The sequence below is a fragment of the Spea bombifrons genome, chromosome 11 (assembly GCF_027358695.1).
Source record: "Spea bombifrons isolate aSpeBom1 chromosome 11, aSpeBom1.2.pri, whole genome shotgun sequence".
In the NCBI taxonomy this organism is placed as follows: domain Eukaryota; kingdom Metazoa; phylum Chordata; class Amphibia; order Anura; family Pelobatidae; genus Spea; species Spea bombifrons.
Genome location: NC_071097.1, coordinates 36124678 through 36144151, shown reverse-complemented (window position 1 = coordinate 36144151; position 19474 = coordinate 36124678). Strand labels below are relative to the sequence as shown.

General features: G+C 42.2%; 2 protein-coding genes and 1 long non-coding RNA gene across 3 annotated transcripts; all 3 read right to left on the bottom strand.

The window, feature by feature from the left end:
- Window positions 1-3835: 3835 nt before the first annotated feature.
- Window positions 3836-8489, bottom strand: LOC128468363 (EF-hand calcium-binding domain-containing protein 6-like). Its single transcript, XM_053450056.1, has 6 exons — window positions 8410-8489; window positions 7627-7870; window positions 5214-5383; window positions 4890-4931; window positions 4646-4754; window positions 3836-4316 (listed from the first exon to the last, which is right to left on the bottom strand). The coding sequence occupies exons 1-6, from the start codon at window positions 8466-8468 to the stop codon at window positions 4104-4106; spliced, it is 837 nt and encodes a 278-aa protein (XP_053306031.1). The 5' UTR covers window positions 8469-8489; the 3' UTR covers window positions 3836-4103.
- A 370-nt stretch (window positions 8490-8859) lies between these two features.
- LOC128468327 (EF-hand calcium-binding domain-containing protein 6-like) lies at window positions 8860-16300 on the bottom strand. Its single transcript, XM_053450016.1, has 8 exons — window positions 16266-16300; window positions 15128-15276; window positions 14620-14765; window positions 11474-11670; window positions 10977-11084; window positions 10667-10732; window positions 9782-9892; window positions 8860-8986 (listed from the first exon to the last, which is right to left on the bottom strand). The coding sequence occupies exons 1-8, from the start codon at window positions 16298-16300 to the stop codon at window positions 8860-8862; spliced, it is 939 nt and encodes a 312-aa protein (XP_053305991.1).
- A 274-nt stretch (window positions 16301-16574) lies between these two features.
- On the bottom strand, window positions 16575-17891 carry LOC128468364 (uncharacterized). Its single transcript, XR_008345824.1, has 4 exons — window positions 17841-17891; window positions 17255-17355; window positions 16938-17015; window positions 16575-16694 (listed from the first exon to the last, which is right to left on the bottom strand). It is a non-coding gene; the product is annotated as an uncharacterized LOC128468364 (long non-coding RNA).
- Between the last annotated feature and the right edge of the window lie 1583 nt (window positions 17892-19474).

Genomic DNA, 19474 nt, shown 5'->3' with positions numbered 1-19474 from the left:
GGGGGCGGGTTCCGCTGCCTTCTTGGTTAATAAAAGCCAAAAAAGGAATGAATGTAATTGGAGTCTTTTTTGGACAATACGGAAAATCTAAGGAAATAAAGACCCAGATCTGCGAACGCAAATATTTCACCAACTAAAACGTATCGTGCGGCTCTGTGTGCTTTAGCATCATTTTTATGACTGTCTGTAAATGAAAATGTTATTATTGGTTACTGCACTGAAATATTATAAAAGCCCTTAATCCATGTAATCCCAAAACACCATTTTTTTTTACACATCTCTTCCAGCGAAAAAAATTTGGTGCAAAGTGCTAAAATTGTCAGCAAACCACATGAATATTCTCTTGGCTGCTATAGCAACTTCCAAACTTCCAGAATTACTGCAAGTTTGTATTAAAGGCTTTTCTGGTGCAAAATGGGCTAAAGCGGTGCCATTAGAAACATAGAACCTGCCGGCAGATCGGCCCCCATTCGGCCCCCGTCTAGTCGCCCGTTTCTCCTGCTTTAAAGACTCAAACCTTAATCAGTCGTTGGTCTCGTCTTAGGTTCAGGAGCCGTATGTCTATCCCATGCATGCTTAATACCCTCACTGTATTACCCTCTACCACTTCTGCTGGGAGGCTGTTCCGCTTATCAACCACCATGTCAGTACAGTAAAACGCCTTAAAATTACATCTCAGGCTAGCAATCAACCAAAAGTTTATTTTTGCGCCAGAATTGTACTATCAAAGATATCGACCGGTAAAACCGGATGAGTATACTGAGAGCCGATGCCCTCCATAAGTATATCCATAAGTAGTAACACGTTTTAAGGATTTAAATATTTGTTTCTAAAAGTAAAATAAAAAGTAAAAAGCAAATATTCCTTTAAAAGATACATTTCCCGACTTTTTTTTAAATTGTTGAATAAAATATTCATAAAAAGGAACAACGGCTGCTATGTACTCACAGTTTTAACGTACGAGGGGTGCCTGCATTCGGTGAGAGGCGGTAATCACGCGTCTTCTGCGCTGGAGTGCATGTCCTCCGCCGTCTGCTCCGCCGACCAGCTGACTGCCGGACTCCCCGTCTGCCTTTTATAGTCTGAGAGGTGAAAGGGATCCGTCTCCTCCTGATAAATGCCGCTTGCCAATAATTATCCGGCGTTCAGACCGCAGCTCCAACTAAACAGACGGCATTGAGAGATCGCTCCCCTCCGTCTATTAACACAACCGTCTAGAGGGACGGTGTCAGGTGCCACGGAATCTCACGCGGTATATTATTCGTTACATATTATTTTATTCTGTAACTGTTATTTAACTTTAATACTTAAACTATTTAAAGGGGAACTTTCTGCATTCAGATTAATCCTAAAATTCACCCAAACATAAAACCCACTGATCGGGATAAATCTCCCCGTCACCCTGAGGTATCCGTGATAATAGCATTACGGAGGGACCTGCGCGGCCGGAAACAATCTCTAGCGCTAGAGGCTCACGCGCCATCCACTAAAACAACGCAGGGAGAGAACAGGAAGCGGCTTCCAACTTCCTGCTCGGGCTGACGGGAGAGAAGAAGAAGCAGCTTACAACTTCCTGCTCAGGCTGACGGAGGGAGAGAACAGGAAGCGGCTTACAACTGTAAAATGTAGAGGAGAACGAGAAGATGTTCTGCTATCAATCTCAAGGCCAGTGACTAACACCGTTACACACTCTAACCCTAACCCTAACACCGTTACACACTCTAACCCTAACACCATTACACACGCTAACCCTAACACCGTTACACACGCTAACCCTAACACCGTTACACACGCTAACCCTAACACCGTTACACACTCTAACCCTAACACTGTTACACACACTAACCCTAACACCGTTACACACGCTAACCCTAACACCGTTACACACGCTAACCCTAACACCGTTACACACGCTAACCCTAACACCGTTACACACTCTAACTCTAACACCGTTACACACTCTAACCCTACCACCGTTACACACTCTAACCCAAACACCGTTACACACTCTAACCCTAACACCGTTACACACTCTAACCCTAACACCGTTACACACGCTAACCCTAACACCGTTACACACGCTAACCCTAACACCGTTACACACTCTAACCCTAACACCGTTACACACGCTAACCCTAACACCGTTACACACTCTAACCCTAACACCGTTACACACGCTAACCCTCACACCGTTACACACGCCAACCCTAACACCGTTACACACGCTAACCCTAACACCGTTACACGCGCTAACCGTAACACTGTTAAACACGCTAACCCTAACACCGTTACACACTCTAACCCTAACACCGTTACACACGCTAACCCTAACACCGTTACACACGCTAACTCTAACACCGTTACACACGCTAACCCTAACACCGTTACACACGCTAACCCTAACACCGTTACACACGCTAACTCTAACACCGTTACACACGCTAACGTAACACTGTTACACACTCTAACTCTAACACCGTTACACACTCTAACCCTAACACCGTTACACACTCTAATCCTAACACCGTTACACACTCTAACCCTAACACCGTTACACACTCTAATCCTAACACCGTTACACACTCTAACCCTAACACCGTTACACACTCTAACGCAAAGGTTTTCGGAAAGGTTCTAGGCTACTCTTTTTAGGCTTCAGGTTGGAGGGATGATTGCATAGCAAATTCTCTGAACGGCGCATGTATGATGGAGAACATTTTAACCGAACCAGTAAACAATTGGTTAAAAGACCAAACCCTCCAGCGTACAAAGAAAAATGCCGTCTAACACAAGACCTTCGGGAAAGAAACGCGGCATTATATCAGGACGAAACGCGATATCCGCATTCAGCCCCCGTGTATAAACCAGCCGGGGGGGGGGGCGATGTTACCGGAGACTCAAGTTTTATCTTAAAGATGGACGTCTATAGATGTTGGGATTTACATGAGAAAGACGGGCGCTCCGCGGGAATGGCGCATGATGACAGCGCTGATAAAAACTCCGGAGTGAGGGACGCTTTCTTTACACAGAAGAAGAGGAGGAATTCTATATTTAAACAAATAAACCATTAGGTTACAAAAGGACAAGACCGAGATTTAGCGCACTTTTCTTTTCTTTCTTTCATCATGCAATTGACAGAAGGTAGGAGAGACGGGAATAAATACCCCTAATAGGGGTAAGGTGTTCTGGCTTTTTCCTCCCCTGATGTCCTTGTTTTCCAGGCGTTTGCTGGGTATGAGTGTGTAACCAATCATGATACTTATCATAGAATAAAGAAACATTGTAACACTATAGAAAATAGGAAAAATATCATTAAAAGCCTTCGTGACCCTACAGAGATCGGCCGGTTTGGCCCCCAAATCATACTTGTTTTTTTTTCTAATAATGAAACCAAACTTAATATTTTTGTTAAAAAAAAATTAAAGTATTTTAAAATTATTTTAAGTTAAAATGAATGATAAAGCAACGTACCCCCTATCCTTTAAAGTGACCAAAAACATTCCCAGAAATAATTCTTAACCCCTTAAGGACAATGGGCGGTCCCTAAACCCATTGAAAACAATGCATTTTCAGCCTGTACATGTACGGGCTTTGTCATTAAGGGGTTAATTCATTAATTCTTAATTCATCTAAAAATTCTGCCACTTTCACGTTTTCCAGGAAAAAAGCGGACACCGATAGGTTGTTGCCATATAAGGTTTCTCAAAAGTTACTTTAAAAGTTGTTGTTCTTGCGTGATTAACCCTTCAAAGGAACGAGAGATCAGCTATTGGGCGCAGTTGCAATAATATATTCCCGACGTAAAGAACGACAAGAATACTCGACAAACCGTTTCTGATTTTTGTTTTACGTATAATATAATTTACAAAGTTATAAAGCGATAAAGTTTGTTTAATGGAAACTATGAATTGGTAAATTCCGTGAATCATGTGAATGATTATCTTTTAGTTTAAGTAATTAGGTAAAAAGAAACAAAGAGAAATTAAAAAGACAAATTATACACTGAAAAATCGAATTCATTTAATTATTTTTCATTATATATATATATCATTTTATAAATTTTAATATAATTCAGGTCTTGGTTGCTTGCTTTGAATTTCTCTTTATTTTTGGTCTGAAAACAGTTTGGAATAATCAATTTTCCCAGCCAGATCCTTGTCATATTGGGACATAATCTGGTAAAACTCGTTCTCGTCCAGGACGACGTTACACAGCTTTACCACGGATCGGAATTCCGGTAGCTGCAGTGTCCCAGATCCATCTCGATCCAGCTTCTGGCAGGCCTGGTAAAGGTTCCTCCAATCCGTTCTGGACAGCTGGAAGACGGTGGGGAAAAAACCATCAGCCGCGGTATATTTCTAATTCATAATTAAACAATAATTTACAGAATTCCTTGTTAATAGCAAATTTCAGTAAAATAAATGAGGAATAATCATACTCTGCCCCATTTTTGTAGTCTTCATCTCCACAACCAGATCTTCACTCCCCGTGGGAGAGTGGGATTATGGGACTGTCTCAATAGAAATAGGACAGACGGGAGGTATGTTTTGCTAATAATATTCTATTAGGAAACAGAAGGCTAAAATTCTACAAAATGACCGCATTTGATATTAAAAGTAGTGCAGATTTCCCCAAAAACCCTCACCTTTTGACGTAGGTTGGAGGTGGCGGCATTCAGACCTCGCTGTGTCTGGGATGAAGACTCCTCGGCCGCCTTCTTGGAAGACTTCACGGCGTTCCTTTGATACGATGACCTCACGGCGTTCCTTTGATACGATGACCTCACGGCGTTCCTTTGATACGATGACCTCATGGCGTTCCTTTGATACGATGACCTCACGGCGTTGCTTTGATACGATGACCTCACGGCGTTCCTTTGATACGATGACCTTTCGGATTTATAAGGTTCGAGAAATTTCACGTAAGAAACCCTACAAAATCCCCCCAAAAAAAAGAGAAAAGGAGAGGAAATTAAAGGGTTTTATTTTTAAATAAAATGTAAAAATTTTTTCATTAAATTCCAAATGATAAATTTAATAAAATGAAAAGTTTCCGAGCAGACTCTTTATCTCTAAGGGGATCGTTCACAAAATGATTATTAGATACGAGGTATCGAGGAGGAGACCCCGAATCATTTACGGCATTTTTTTGGGGGGGGGGGGATGAAACCCAACACGGAGCTTCTGTCCGGAGAACAAATCTGGTTTTATTACCGGTTCTGTCCGTCTCCAAACTTCGCTGCCAGAGAATCGCACTGGTGTTTGGTCAAATCCGGGCTCAGATCTCGTAAAACGTCCAGAAATTCCTCTTTAGTGACATATCCAGAATTTAGAGGATCCGACTCGGTGAACTGCATCGAGAGTTCGTCGAGGAGAAGCTTCACCTGAAACATTAGATAAATAAATAATGCAATTTAATAAACTCCAAATTATTGGGTGAAAAGTCTCCTTCTGGGTGCTGATTTTCGTCAGTTTGGCGGAAGCTCTCCTGGGGTCGGCCACAGGGTCTCCAAAAAACTCCTGAACTTGGCTGGTGGGAATTTGGTGAATACGTCTGTGATTTCCAAAAGTGTTCCCCCAAAAACTCCCAAAATGTCTGAAATGAACATTTTCTGTCCCGTGACATTTGTGGCGAGAGGCTTCTGTGACCATGCGCACGACGATAAGTAGCACGTTTTGTCGGTTTCTGCCCATTTCTGTCAGCGATCCCCCCACTGGAGTTACTGCAGAAGGTGGTAAAATTAAGAGGTTCCCATGGTAACGCTACTTGTGAGTTTTGACAATTTCTGACTATTTTTTGGGGTGAATTAAAGATTAGGGACCATTTAAAAAAAAACCAAACAAACTAAAAAAGTCGTGGGGGGGTTTCACACGGACGGCTGGGGTTTTTAGGACTCTTTGCTACCCCAACCGAATCCTGCTGCATCGCAAACGGGGTGAATCACTGAGAATTTTTAATATAGAAAATAATACTTTTAACGGATTCAGCGCTTTGCCCCCCAGAATTGCCGGAATATTGCTTTTCTACAGAAAATCACAATGAATTGAGCGCTCAGGAACGGCTACAAATATCACGGCCCGTTGGCTCCGATTACCGAGGGCCCCAGACTCGGCCCCACCGACGCCTGATATGAGATTATAACGCGCGTTTATTTCATACGGAATACGCCGCCCGTTATCGGCGGGAGCTCGGCAGGCTCTGCATCGCCAGAACGGGCATTCTTCATGTATAATGTTACTTGTGGGGCTGCTCGTTCGCAGGGGGGGGTAAGACGGCGACGTCGCATTTTCGGGGTCGCAATCTGCGCATTCCACATGTCGTTAACCGGATCCCTCCAGAGAGTTCTTTTCTGGGCCGTTCTAGATTCAGAGCTCCGGATAACCTTTCGAGGGTCCCAGATAAGGACGTTACGATGCGTTACAGACCCCCTTTCCCTCCGCTCCTCATCTCCCTTCTTACCATTCACTTCTCCGATTACTCTTCATAAAACTCGCGTTAACCCCGTCCGCCCGCTGAAAGGGCTTTTTAACGATTAGGATCTGGGCTCTTCATTCAGACACTTCCAATCCCATCGCTTTATCGCTCAACGTCCTTTTTTTTCACACACACAGCGGCCATTGTGCTCCGACGCTCCTTCTTCTCATAGCGGCTTAATTGTGTTTTCCAACGAGACAATCTGGATCTGTCAGGAGAGCCGACGTCATCCATCGAATTACACGCGGCTTTTGACAACGTTTTCCGAGCTCCGAGCCGAATTGGCTCCGAACGCGGCACAAATAGGAGGAAAACCGAAAAGGAGTGAAACTCAATTCCCTTCTATGGCAGGTAAAGTATCTTTTCATGAAAGGGGGTAATGTTTGGGGCACCGGGCCGCATGGAAAGTGGACGGTACTGATCCTTTTATTGAAGGAAATTCATCTTTTTTAATATAAAGAGAACCCAAGACTCTCCCGAGAGTTGGCTGCAGGTTTTTTGGCCGAGGGGGGAGAACATTGACAGATGGCCCGGCAACATCGTATCGAACGCAAGAAGATGGACGGACAATCCAACGCAACTCGCTGGGCGCCAGGTCTGAGTATTTTCATCGGGGGGATGAGCGAGGAGCCTTCGTATTTCAGTTCTGTATCGTAGCGAAGGCTCGTAATGTTTATACGGCCTCTGTAACATCGTAACTAACATGGAAAAAAAGACCTGCGTCCGACCCCCCCCATCTACCGATCCTTCCTGCCTTTGATCCAAAAGAAGGCAAAATAACCCAAATTCAGCTAGTTTCGGAATTTTCACACTTGGGGGGGTTACTTTTTGACTCCAAAATGCGATTATGGATTCTACATTTAAAGGGACAGCCACAGCTCAATAAACAGACGATTAAGTAGATTGGTGACGCGCGGTTAACAGATAAAAAGTTTAGCCTATCTAAACCACCCATTATTTTGGCTAAAAATTCAGACTTCTGACTGGTTTCCATCGGATTCACTGGTGGAGACCCCCAAACAGACCTGCCACAATCATGGGGTCCCGAAACACCCACCCAGCGACATTAAGTATAAATCCGTTCTTCATCTCTTAATAAACTTGGGGGATGAACTGCATTAGAAACTCCCTGGTACCCTTGCCGGGTATTACCTTGGATTGCAGGACGTTGGCGGTGATCTTGGTGTCAGAGTTGAGTTTATTGGAGCGAATCAGGAAATCTCCGTCCCCTCTGACAGGCGGAGAGATTTTGGCGTTTGGAAAGCAGGAAGATTTGGCGGAAAACCCAAAATGCCGAACAAACTGGAAGAAATCGACGGTTCTGTCCTGGTTGAGAATCAGAGCGTCCCAGATCTTCCCTACTTCTTCCCGCGTGATCTGCGGCTGGACGTCACACCTACGACGAGGGACAAAATGTGGGATTCATTCATTTCTTTTTACAGGAAATATGATTTTTGCACTTATTTTAAAGGATTAACATAGAAACCTAGAACCTGCCGGCAGATCGGCCCCATTCGGCCCCCGTCTAGTCGTTTCTCCTGCTGTAAAGACTCAAACCTTAATCAGTGGTTGGTCTCGTCTTAGATTCAGGAGCCGTATGTCTACCCCATGCATGTTTAATACCCTCCCTGTATTACCCTCTACCACCTCTGCTGGAAGGCTGTTCCACTTATCCACCACCCTCTCAGTAAAGTAAAGTAAAGCTTTCTTACATTATATCTAAGCCTCTGACCCTCTACTTTTAGATTCGGGCCCCTTTATTTTTTATCATGTCTCTCGTCTTTTACTCTAAGCTGAACGTGTTAAAGTGTTTCAGTCCTTCCTTTTGTTTATGGTGTAATGATGGGAGTTGAAGTCCATGGAGCCCAAAGTTGTCTTTTTCTGCAAGAGACACATCAGAGAATCGAAACATGGCCGCTCCTGCGCGATTCAGACCTTTTCAGAAGCTGATACATGCTTTCCGACGTAAGTCTCCTGGCCTTCATATCATCCATCTGGCTGAACGCCGTCTCTAAAGAGCCATAGTTATTCTTCACTAAATGTTTAATGATTTCCTCCAACTGAAAGGCACAATAAATATATTAGAATTAACTATTTATTAACCGATAAGCAACTAATAACTACTAATTGGAATCCAAGAACCTGCTGTCAGATCGGCCCCTGTCGGCCCCCGTCTAGTCTCCTGTTTCTCCTGCTGTAAAGATTTCAGACTTAATCGTTGGTCAGGAGCCGTATGTCTATCCCGCGCATGTTTAATACCCTCACTGTATTACCCTCTACCACTTCTGCTGGGAGGCTGTTCCACTTATCAATCACCACCTCAGTAATCTTTTTCACAGTGCATTACTGTTACATAATTCTAAATTTACAGCCACGTTCGGGTCGTTAAAGCCGTACCTGTTCCGCGGATCTCCCCTTCTGTGGATCTCGTGTTTTTATTGGGTTATTAGGTTTTTTGCTATATTCTGTTAGAACCGTCCTGCCGCCGTCAAACAGGCTCAATCGACCATCACTAGAATAAAAAGAAAACCCTACATTTACTAAAATGTCATGTATTTTTATTAATAGAATTAATACCTTAAAAGGTGCCTTTAATTCTGAGGAAAGTTTAATTCAGTAACTAAAATTCTGTATTTTCATTTTAATGAAAAAACTACTCTCAAATAAATCAATTATTTTGGAAATGTAATATTGTGATTTCCTGCATAAAACAAAAAGAAACATTATAAGTATTTCCCGTAATAAATTTAAGTGCAAATCCTAACATTACCACTAGAGGTCAGCATTTATTAAAAATCTAACTAAAAAAAAGAACACCAAAAATGTATTGTTTCTAATTTATTTATTCTTCTTCATTTGGAGGTAAATTTGTAACTTTTTACTTTGACTGGAACTTTTCTATCAATGCTCTTTTACTGGCAACTCAATCTTTAATCTTTAAATACACACACAAAAAATACATTTATATGGCTTTCGTGTAATGTAGATGTCGTTAGCAAATTACTTCCGGGTTATAGTGGATATGTAGTAAAGATGGCAGGGGGTGCGGAAACAAGGAACAAGTATTAGATTCTGCAGGGGTGGGGTTATTGCACTAGGTTCCGCATAGGTGGGGTTTATTACAGGAAACAATAGGATCTGCAAGAGTGGGCTTTAGGTTAGGAAGTACTAGGTTCTGTACTAGTTTTGCAGGGGTAACGTTTATTGCAGGAAGCCCTAGGTTCTGCAGGGGTTGGGTTAGTAGATAAAAAGGTTGCCTACATGGATAAAAAAAGCTGCCTACATCGATCCCCGACCAATGTTTTACCTGCCATCAAATCTGGACATAAACTCCAGGTATCTGATTCCACCTCGATGATCAACTGGTAATTTTTCCAGCAGACCTGCAAACTCCTCCTCCGTTACTTTAATGGCGTATCTTTAACGGAAAAAAAAAACATTACTGTTTAAAGTACAAATATTTATCTCTGAATGCAGCTTAAAATTATCTATTAACAAACTTGTCTAGACGTACTGATTATATCAATAGCCGCTTTATCTCCAGACAAGTAACATTTATGGCTGAAATTACAATAAAATGTCTGGAAAAATATGTAATATATAAAATATGTATAACATATGATATAATATAATAGAAACATATAAATATATATAGTGTATATTATATATATATATATATATATATATTAATATAACATAACATATAATACGTAATATAATATAAACATAATATATACTGTAATACATAATATAATATTATATTATGTTTATATTATATTATGTATTACAGTATATATTATGTTCATATTATATATGTATATACGGTATATTACTATAACATAATATATAATACATAATATAATATAAACATAATATATACGGTAATACATAATATAATAAAATAATATACGGTAGGTATAATAATATTTATATATATTTATAAAATACATAATATAAATATATTATATACTAGAACATAATCAATAGAGCATATAATAAATAAATATATATATATATATATATAAACTAATAATATAATAAACATAATGTATATATCTAATACATAATATCATAATTTAATATAAATATAAATAATAAAGAAGAAAAAATAAACAGTGTAAAAAACATCGCTTTATATAAGTACTACAAAAAATATAAAAATTTCAGTTTATTAAAATGCATTAATTATTACTTTTGTTCTATGATGGTTCTGAAGTCTTGTTGGCTGATGACGTTGAGCTGCTTAGGATCGGCCCTCCTATTAAAATACAATGAGAAGCATATCAGATATGTGAATTATTGTAATGTATATATAATATATGATGGTTATATAAATGACTAGTCAGACCTCGGAGGTGTAAATACCAGGCTGGGAATATAAAGTCCACTAAATGCCCAGTTTGGGCACTGGTCATCAGGACTGTTCTGATAAATTTAGAACTGTTGGTAGCTATGCAGGATAGCAACAGAAAGTAACATTACATTTCCTTGGATCCACTCACTGGAAAGCGTGGAGGAGGGAGACGAAATCAGAGTGGAGAAGCGGGATGAGTTTTTCTTCGAAAACACCGGACGCCGAACGGGACCTCGACGGATTTCTATTTTCCAACCTGTTTAATAAAAATGTACTTTTATTGATCACGATCATTCTGGCGGGTCACCGGCCAATGGGAAAAGGCCTTCTTTTTAATATACAACATTCATACTGGTGGGTGGGGCTTTACTCTTTTTATGTGGATTTTGTTCCCTATTGTGGGGTATTTGCGTAACCAAGTGGGGCATTTAGAGGAATACTAATGGGGTTTATTTACCTCGTTTAATTTATAAAGCCGTTTCCTGCTGTTTCTATACACATTATCGGGGCTTTTAGGGCTGTAGAACCCTGCGATCCCCTCATACCCAGCAAACATTCTGACCTCCTAGAAAAGAGGGGGCATCGGGGAGGAAAAGGGGGCTACAGGGGAGGAAAAGGGGGTCTCAGGAGAGGACAGAGGGGCACCTGTAAGCACCGTGGCCCCAGATTTGGTTGGAAACTCCGTTTTTACTCCTCGATTGCGAGCGCCGAAGGAATTCCAGATAATTGACAGACGGCGAACTCTCATCAATCCCACAACGAGCGAGAAAATGGGCGAGCTGGTCTTTGGCAAGATGCAGATTAAATCTGTCGAGGACGGTCAGGAAATCGTCTTTGGATACCTTTAAAGACGGAGGATGCAGGACGGCGGATAGTTAGACTTTTAGTCCTGTACCCGAGATTTTACATTTTAGTAAATAAACAGGGTTTTTTTTTTAAAAAAAATGTATATTCAATGTTTTAGTGACCTAAAAAAGATCTCTAAGCAAAATTTTAGGATATATTCCACAAAAAAAGAGAGTGTTATCTGACCCCCAATCTACTAAACAATAGAACGGCTCAGTTTTAATGAGCCAGCCGGACTCTCTGACTAATGAAAGTCTGTGGAGGGACGGACTTCATTAGCATTGCCATAAAGCATCAACTCAGTGTGGTGTTTGAGCCGGGAAATTCACCCAAAATATCACATGACTGACAGCAACGGCGGCTCCAGGTCTGCAGATTAAGGGGGTTTATTGGGACAAAATGGGATAAAAACAGGTTTTTGTCACCGACCGACGTTACTGTATACAGCGCTGGGGGGTTATATTACTGTATACAGTGCTGGGGGTTATATTACTGTATACAGTGCTGGGGGTTATATTACTGTATACAGCGCTGGGGGTTATATTACTGTATACAGCGCTGGGGTTATATTACTGTATACAGCGCTGGGGGTTATATTACTGTATACAGCACTGGGGGTTATATTACTGTATACAGCGCTGGGGGGTTATATTACTGTATACAGCGCTGGGGGGTAAATTACTGTATACAGCACTGTGGGTTATATTACTGTATACAGCGCTGGGGATTATATTACTGTATACAGCGCTGGGGGGTTATATTACTGTATACAGCGCTGGGGGTATATTACTGTATACAGCGCTGGGGGGTTATATTACTGTATACAGCGCTGGGGAGTTATATTACTGTATACAGCGCTGGGGGTTATATTACTGTATACAGCGCTGGGGGTATATTACTGTATACAGCGCTGGGGGGTTATATTACTGTATACAGCGCTGGGGGTTATATTACTGTATACAGCGCTGGGGGTATATTACTGTATACAGCGCTGGGGGGTTATATTACTGTATACAGCGCTGGGGAGTTATATTACTGTATACAGCGCTGGGGGGTTATATTACTGTATACAGCGCTGGGGGTTATATTACTGTATACAGCGCTGGGGGTTATATTACTGTATACAGCGCTGGGGGTTATATTACTGTATACAGCGCTGGGGAGTTATATTACTGTATACAGCGCTGGGGTTATATTACTGTATACAGCGCTGGGGGTTATATTACTGTATACAGCGCTGGGGGTTATATTACTGTATACAGCGCTGGGGGGTTATATTACTGTATACAGTGCTGGGGGGTTATATTACTGTATACAGCGCTGGGGGTTATATTACTGTATACAGCGCTGGGGGGTTATATTACTGTATACAGCGCTGGGGGGTTATATTACTGTATACAGTGCTGGGGGTTATATTACTGTATACAGTGCTGGGGTTATATTACTGTATACAGCGCTGGGGGTTATATTACTGTATACAGCGCTAGGGGTTATATTACTGTATACAGCGCTGGGGGTTATATTACTGTATACAGCGCTGGGGGGTTATATTACTGTATACAGTGCTGGGGGTTATATTACTGTATACAGCGCTAGGGGTTATATTACTGTATACAGTGCTGGGGGTTATATTACTGTATACAGTGCTGGGGGATATATTACTGTATACAGCGCTGGGGGGGTTATTACTGTATACAGCGCTGGGGGTTATATTACTGTATACAGCGCTGGGGGTTATATAACTGTATACAGTGCTGGGGGTTATATTACTGTATACAGTGCTGGGGGTTATATTACTGTATACAGCGCTGGGGGTTATATTACTGTATACAGCGCTGGGGGGGTTATATTACTGTATGCAGCGCTGGGGGTTATATTACTGTATACAGCACTGGGGGTTATATTACTGTATACAGCGCTGGGGGTTATATTACTGTATACAGCGCGGGGGTTATATTACTGTATACAGTGCTGGGGGTTATATTACTGTATACAGCGCTGGGGGTTATATTACTGTATACAGTGCTGGGGGGTTATATTACTGTATACAGTGCTGGGGGTTATATTACTGTATGCAGCGCTGGGGGTTATATTACTGTATACAGCACTGGGGGTTATATTACTGTATACAGCGCTGGGGGTTATATTACTGTATACAGCGCTGGGGGATTATATTACTGTATACAGTGCTGGGGGGTTATATTACTGTATACAGCGCTGGGGGTTATATTACTGTATACAGCGCTGGTGGTTATATTACTGTATACAGCGCTGGGGGTTATATTACTGTATATAGTGCTGGGGGTTATATTACTGTATACAGCGCTGGGGGGTTATATTACTGTATACAGCGCTGGGGGTTATATTAGTTATAAGTTAGGGGGTCGGTGGTATATCATGCAGTTTCCGTCACATATTTTATACATTAATGAATATTTTAATAACCCAGGAAATGGGTGACGTCTCCGGTTGATTTGTCTCTTAGTAAAGTGACCCGGGGTTAAGTTGCTCGTATGGACAAAGTTCAGAAAGTGAAGAGCCGTTTGTAACGATAACGGGACAGAAATATTTGTCGCCACGGAGACCTTAGTCTCAGAAATTCCATAAAAGATAAAACGTAGCAGGCTGGACTGACTTTAATATCCGGGATATATCTAGAATATAGAAGCAGGAGCCGGATGTCTATCCCATGCATGTTTAATCCCCTCACTGTATTACCCTCTACCACCTCTGCTGGGAAGCTGTTCCACTTATCTACCAAGCCTCCCAGTAAGGAAAAGCTTTCTCACATTACCTCTAGGCCTCTGAGCTTTTGGTTGGTTGAATGTAATGGGAGTTGTAGTTATTTCCCTTTGACTAATAATCTAATAAATAGTACATCCACCGATTAACCCTTTAATTGCCAGTCCCTCGCCCCCCTCCTCCCCCAACCTTCTCAGCAATACCTTGCCCTTTTTTTCCGGGTCGAGCGCCCCGAATTCGGCCGCCATGGCCCGGGCTCCTTCCCTGAAGTTTTCTTTCAGCCATCTCTCTATACTCAGCGATAACTTCCGCTCATCGGCCCTTTTGGACGGCGCTGCTTTGGATGTTTCTGCAAATAAAAATAATTTGAGTTTATTTTTAGCACCAAACAACCCAAAAGATACGGAATCGTAAATAAAATAAATAAATAAAATAAATAAAATAAATAATAATACATTTAAAAAAAATATTAAATAATATTTAAAATGCATTCAATTATTAATAGTTACTAATGGTGACGATTATGTCATGTTTTTGTTTAATTTATTTTAATATTTTTATGAAACACGTCTTTTGGGAGTAAGGTGGTCCATGCATGTTTAATACTGTATTACCCTCTACCACCTCTGCTGGGAGGCTGTTCCGCTTATCTACCACCCTCCTAGTAACGTTAAGCTTCCTCACTATTGGACAGTTACACTCTTAGCTTACGTGGCTGTGGATTCCGGTGGCTCCCTGAGACTTTCTGCAGAGCCGACAGCAGCGCAGAGCGGTGATCGTCCGCGTTCCTCGAATTCACGACTCCCAACTGGCTCAGCAAGTGATCAGAACTGAGAACCCGGCCGCCGTCTCCGACGTATCTTTAAGACAAACGGTCGTTTAGGGAGAAGCAGAATCCGGTCACTTTTCCCAGAATCTGCATTTTATACACCAAATAAACTCCTGTCACGGTGTTCACAGATTATAATAAACAATGTGTATTCCACAGGAGCAGCCATCGTCATGATTATTCCTCCCCAGTAACTTATCTCTCCCCTATTGTTAAGTTGGTTACCTGCACGGGACAAAGAAACCCAGACCCTGCCGGCAGATCGGCCCCCATCTGGCCCCCGTCTAGTCGCCCGTTTCTCCTGCTGTAAAGACTCAAACCTTAATCAGTCGTTGGTCTCGTCTTAGATTCAGGAGCCGTATGTCTATCCCATGCATGTTTAATCCCCTCACTGTATTACCCTCTACCACCTCTGCTGGGAGGCTGTTGTGCTTATCTACCCCCCTCTCGGTTAAGTAAAACTTCCTTATATTACATGTTAAATACAGCAGAGCGCCCACTTGTATCAGAAGCCGTATCACCATCGAGATCCTCATTCGATTTGATTCACTGAGTGACTCTATGACTTGTTCTAATAACGCACTTTATCTGAGCGACACTCAAACAGAATGGGGTTTTGGATTAAAAATGGCCGCCTTTCCCCGGAGGGAGTTTTGCATTGAGTGCTTCTTTGGCAGGATCGATAAACGTAACTGAATATTGCATCGAGTTGGTGCGCGGAGATTGCGTTGTCTGCCGGGTGAAGGATCCCTGTGCGGGGAGGAAGAGGACGGGAAGAGGAAGGCCCCTTGGGTGGAAGCCGGGGGGGGGGGCACTGAAGATTATGTGTTGAGGGGGGGTATGAAGGATAAACGAACGGTAACAAAGTATAAGAATCGTCAACCCCACTCTTCAGAATGCATAAAAATAACGCACAAGTCTTTTCTGCAGCTATGGCAACAAAGTATTTCAACCACTCATTACTTTCTTTATTCTAGCGTGAGTATCGGTTACAATTAATCAGAAGTTCATTTCTTTTACCTGTTCCACAGTTTTCTAAACTCCTTTTCCGTCATCGCGATGCCCGATTTGTGGAGAGCACTGCGGAACCCGCAGGAATCCAAGCGGTCGTTTGGGAAAAGTTTCAAAATTTCAAAGAACCTGCAACGGCCAACGATGGAAATGTTTCATTTGTTTAATTCGTCTTTTTTTCTGTTCATATCGACCCAGATATTACTCGCGGGTCTAGAGATGCCAAGCAGCTGAATTAAACAGCGTTCCTCAGAGTCACCTGACCTGTTACCAGCCGTCTCCTTCAGCGATAAATGAACCTCGTGGGCGGTCCTTAAAGCCGGCTTCTGCTTCCTCTTCATCGGATCCAGCCAATCCGGAGGATCCTTATTCTCTGCTCTTTTAAAGTGCTCGTAGAATGCATCAAACGTGACGATGTGTTTGCCCCCGAGATGTAATCTGCGCATGGACAGCGACAGTCAAATGCAGCAAGATTTCCGTGACAACGGTTATGGAGGAATCTTTATAAATCAAACCCAAAATGAACTAAAAAGACAATAAACCGCCCGCCATCCATGCAACCGGGGATAGCCTTTCCTTATGGACACCCTAAAGGGGCTATCGAGATCACTGAGCTTTAGGGGGGCATCAGAGCAATGTCATGTGACGTACAGAAGGGGGCGACCGTTTTTGGGTTCTCACCTTTGCAGTAGTTGGTGGACGTTCTCGCCGCTCACAAATTGCCCCAAAAAGGCGGCCAGGATGACCGGCAACGCATCCCTGAAACACAAAGCAAGACGTCCGATATAACGGGATTACGGGAAAAAGAAACCCCATTAGGGACTTTTCTCTCGTGATTAAAAACGGTCATCAGCTGCCGGTGACAGCCGCACAGGGGGCAAATCTGGCTGGTATTGCCCCAACATAGCATGGATCCCCCCCCCCCGTATACCGTATCAAATCCTCTCTACTTTCTAATATAGCTTAAAAAAAGCCCCCCCCCAAATAATGATAAATACCTTTTAACTCTTCCCCTGCCTTCCGGGTCATTGGCCAAAAAGAGGTTTTTCAGAGGATAGAATCCTCCAGAGTTTATTTTCTCAAACAGCTGATGTTCCAACTGAAAAAATAACGACTCAAAAATATGAATTATCAGCGTTTACCTTTACTGCTAAACAATAATAATAATAATAACTTCATGCTCTTCATGACACTATTTATATATTTATTTATTACGGCATAGTATTCAGGACGTTACAAATACAATTAGGAAGAATCTTTCGGAGGAGCTAAAATGTCTAGAGAATGCTCAAAAGACAATAGTATTGAGAGGGTTGTAGATCAGTGGAACCGCCTCCCAGCAGAAGTGGTAGAGGTTAATACAGTGAGGATATTAAACACGCATGGGATAGACATACGGCTCCTGAATCTAAGACGAGACCAACGACTGATTAAGGTTTGAGTCTTTACAGCAGGAGAAACGGGCGACTAGACGGGGGCCGGATGGGGGCCGATCTGCCGGCAGGTTCTATGGTTCAATGTTTAATCGCAGGTTCAGATTGTCTATTCTGTGGCCAGCGTCTTATCAGGGAAAACGAGCCCAACCTCTTCACTTTGTGGCTGAGATTGCGCGGTTTTGGAAAACTCTTCCGTTTCTTCATTCCCTTCTCTTTCCCGATATTTCTTCTCTAAAAGAACAAAACAAAAAAATCTTTTTTGCATTATTGTTTTACCTACAGTATTAACCCCTTAATGACAAAGCCCGTACATGTACGGGCTCAAAATGCATTGATTTCAATGGGTTTAGGGACCGCCCATTGTCCTTAAGGGGCTAAAAATATATAAATACATACATACTGTATATATATATATATATATATATATTCATTACTGTCAAAAAGTTTGGGGTCACATAGAAATTGGGGGGAAAAAAGCCAATTTTGTCCATTAATATAAAATAAAATGAATCTGAAATCCAGCGCAGACGAGGTTAATGCTGTAAATGACTATTGTAGCTGATTTTTAATGGAATCTCTTAATAGGCGTACAGAGGCCCTTTATCACTCCCATCACTCCTGGGTTCCAATGGCCCTTTATCACTCCCATCACTCCTGTGTTCCAATGGCCCTTTATCACTCCCATCACTCCTGTGTTCCAATGGCCCTTTATCACTCCCATCACTCCTGTGTCCCAATGGCCCTTTATCACTCCCATCACTCCTGGGTTCCAATGGCCCTTTATCACTCCCATCACTCCTGGGTTCCAATGGCACGTTGTGTTCGCTGATCCAAGTTTAAGTTTAAAAGGATAATTTATGGTTAGAAACCTTTTTTGTAATTATTTTACAGCCAGAAATTTCCTCGTTTTCCATGAAAACAGCTGAGTGACCCCAAACTTTTGAACGGTGGTGCGTATATATAAATAATAATAATAATAATAATAATAACAGATAAATATATAAATCTGCTACAATATAATAATAAATAATAATAAATAAATGTAGAGGTTAGAAACTCTTTATTGTTTTGGATCATTTTGCTCTGAAGGGTAAATTCTTCACTAGAGATTTCCTTTGCTGGAGATGCCGGCCCTGCGCATGCGCGACTCAATCACACGAATCCGTCCGATGGATGCGATTTTATCGGCTGAACAAAAAACGGCTTCAGTTCCCCTTGGAGAAACCGTTTGGCATCCGAATGCCGGGCGACAATGAGCCGGTTTACGGAGCGATCGCTGCTTTTTTGGGTTGCTGAGCCAACGACAATCGCTGGAGGAAACGTAACTCCCGGGTGTAATCTCCGCAAATCAACCCCGCGGGGACTCGCTGCGAGACGCGGAGGTCAGTTACACAGTTACTGCAGCGATTTAAAAGAAAAAGTATATTCCAAAGTAAGAATATAATCTGCCGGCAGATCGGCCCCCGTCTAGTCGCCCGTTTCTCCTGCTGTAACGACTCAAACCTTAATCAGTCGTTGGTCTCATCTTAGATTCAGGAGCCGTATGTCTATCCCATGCATGTTTAATCCCCTCACTGTATTACCCTCTACCACCTCTGCTGAGAGGCCATACCAGTTATCTGCCACCCAACAACATACAATATTGATCATGACAAGCTAGAGACATAAACGTAGCAGGGAAGGGAGTTATGTACTCTAGGGGGTTAACGGAAGAAGTCAAAGTTACTTTTAGCATTCTGGAAATTTGGGGATTTATTGCATTTTCTGACCCGCAGCACATCA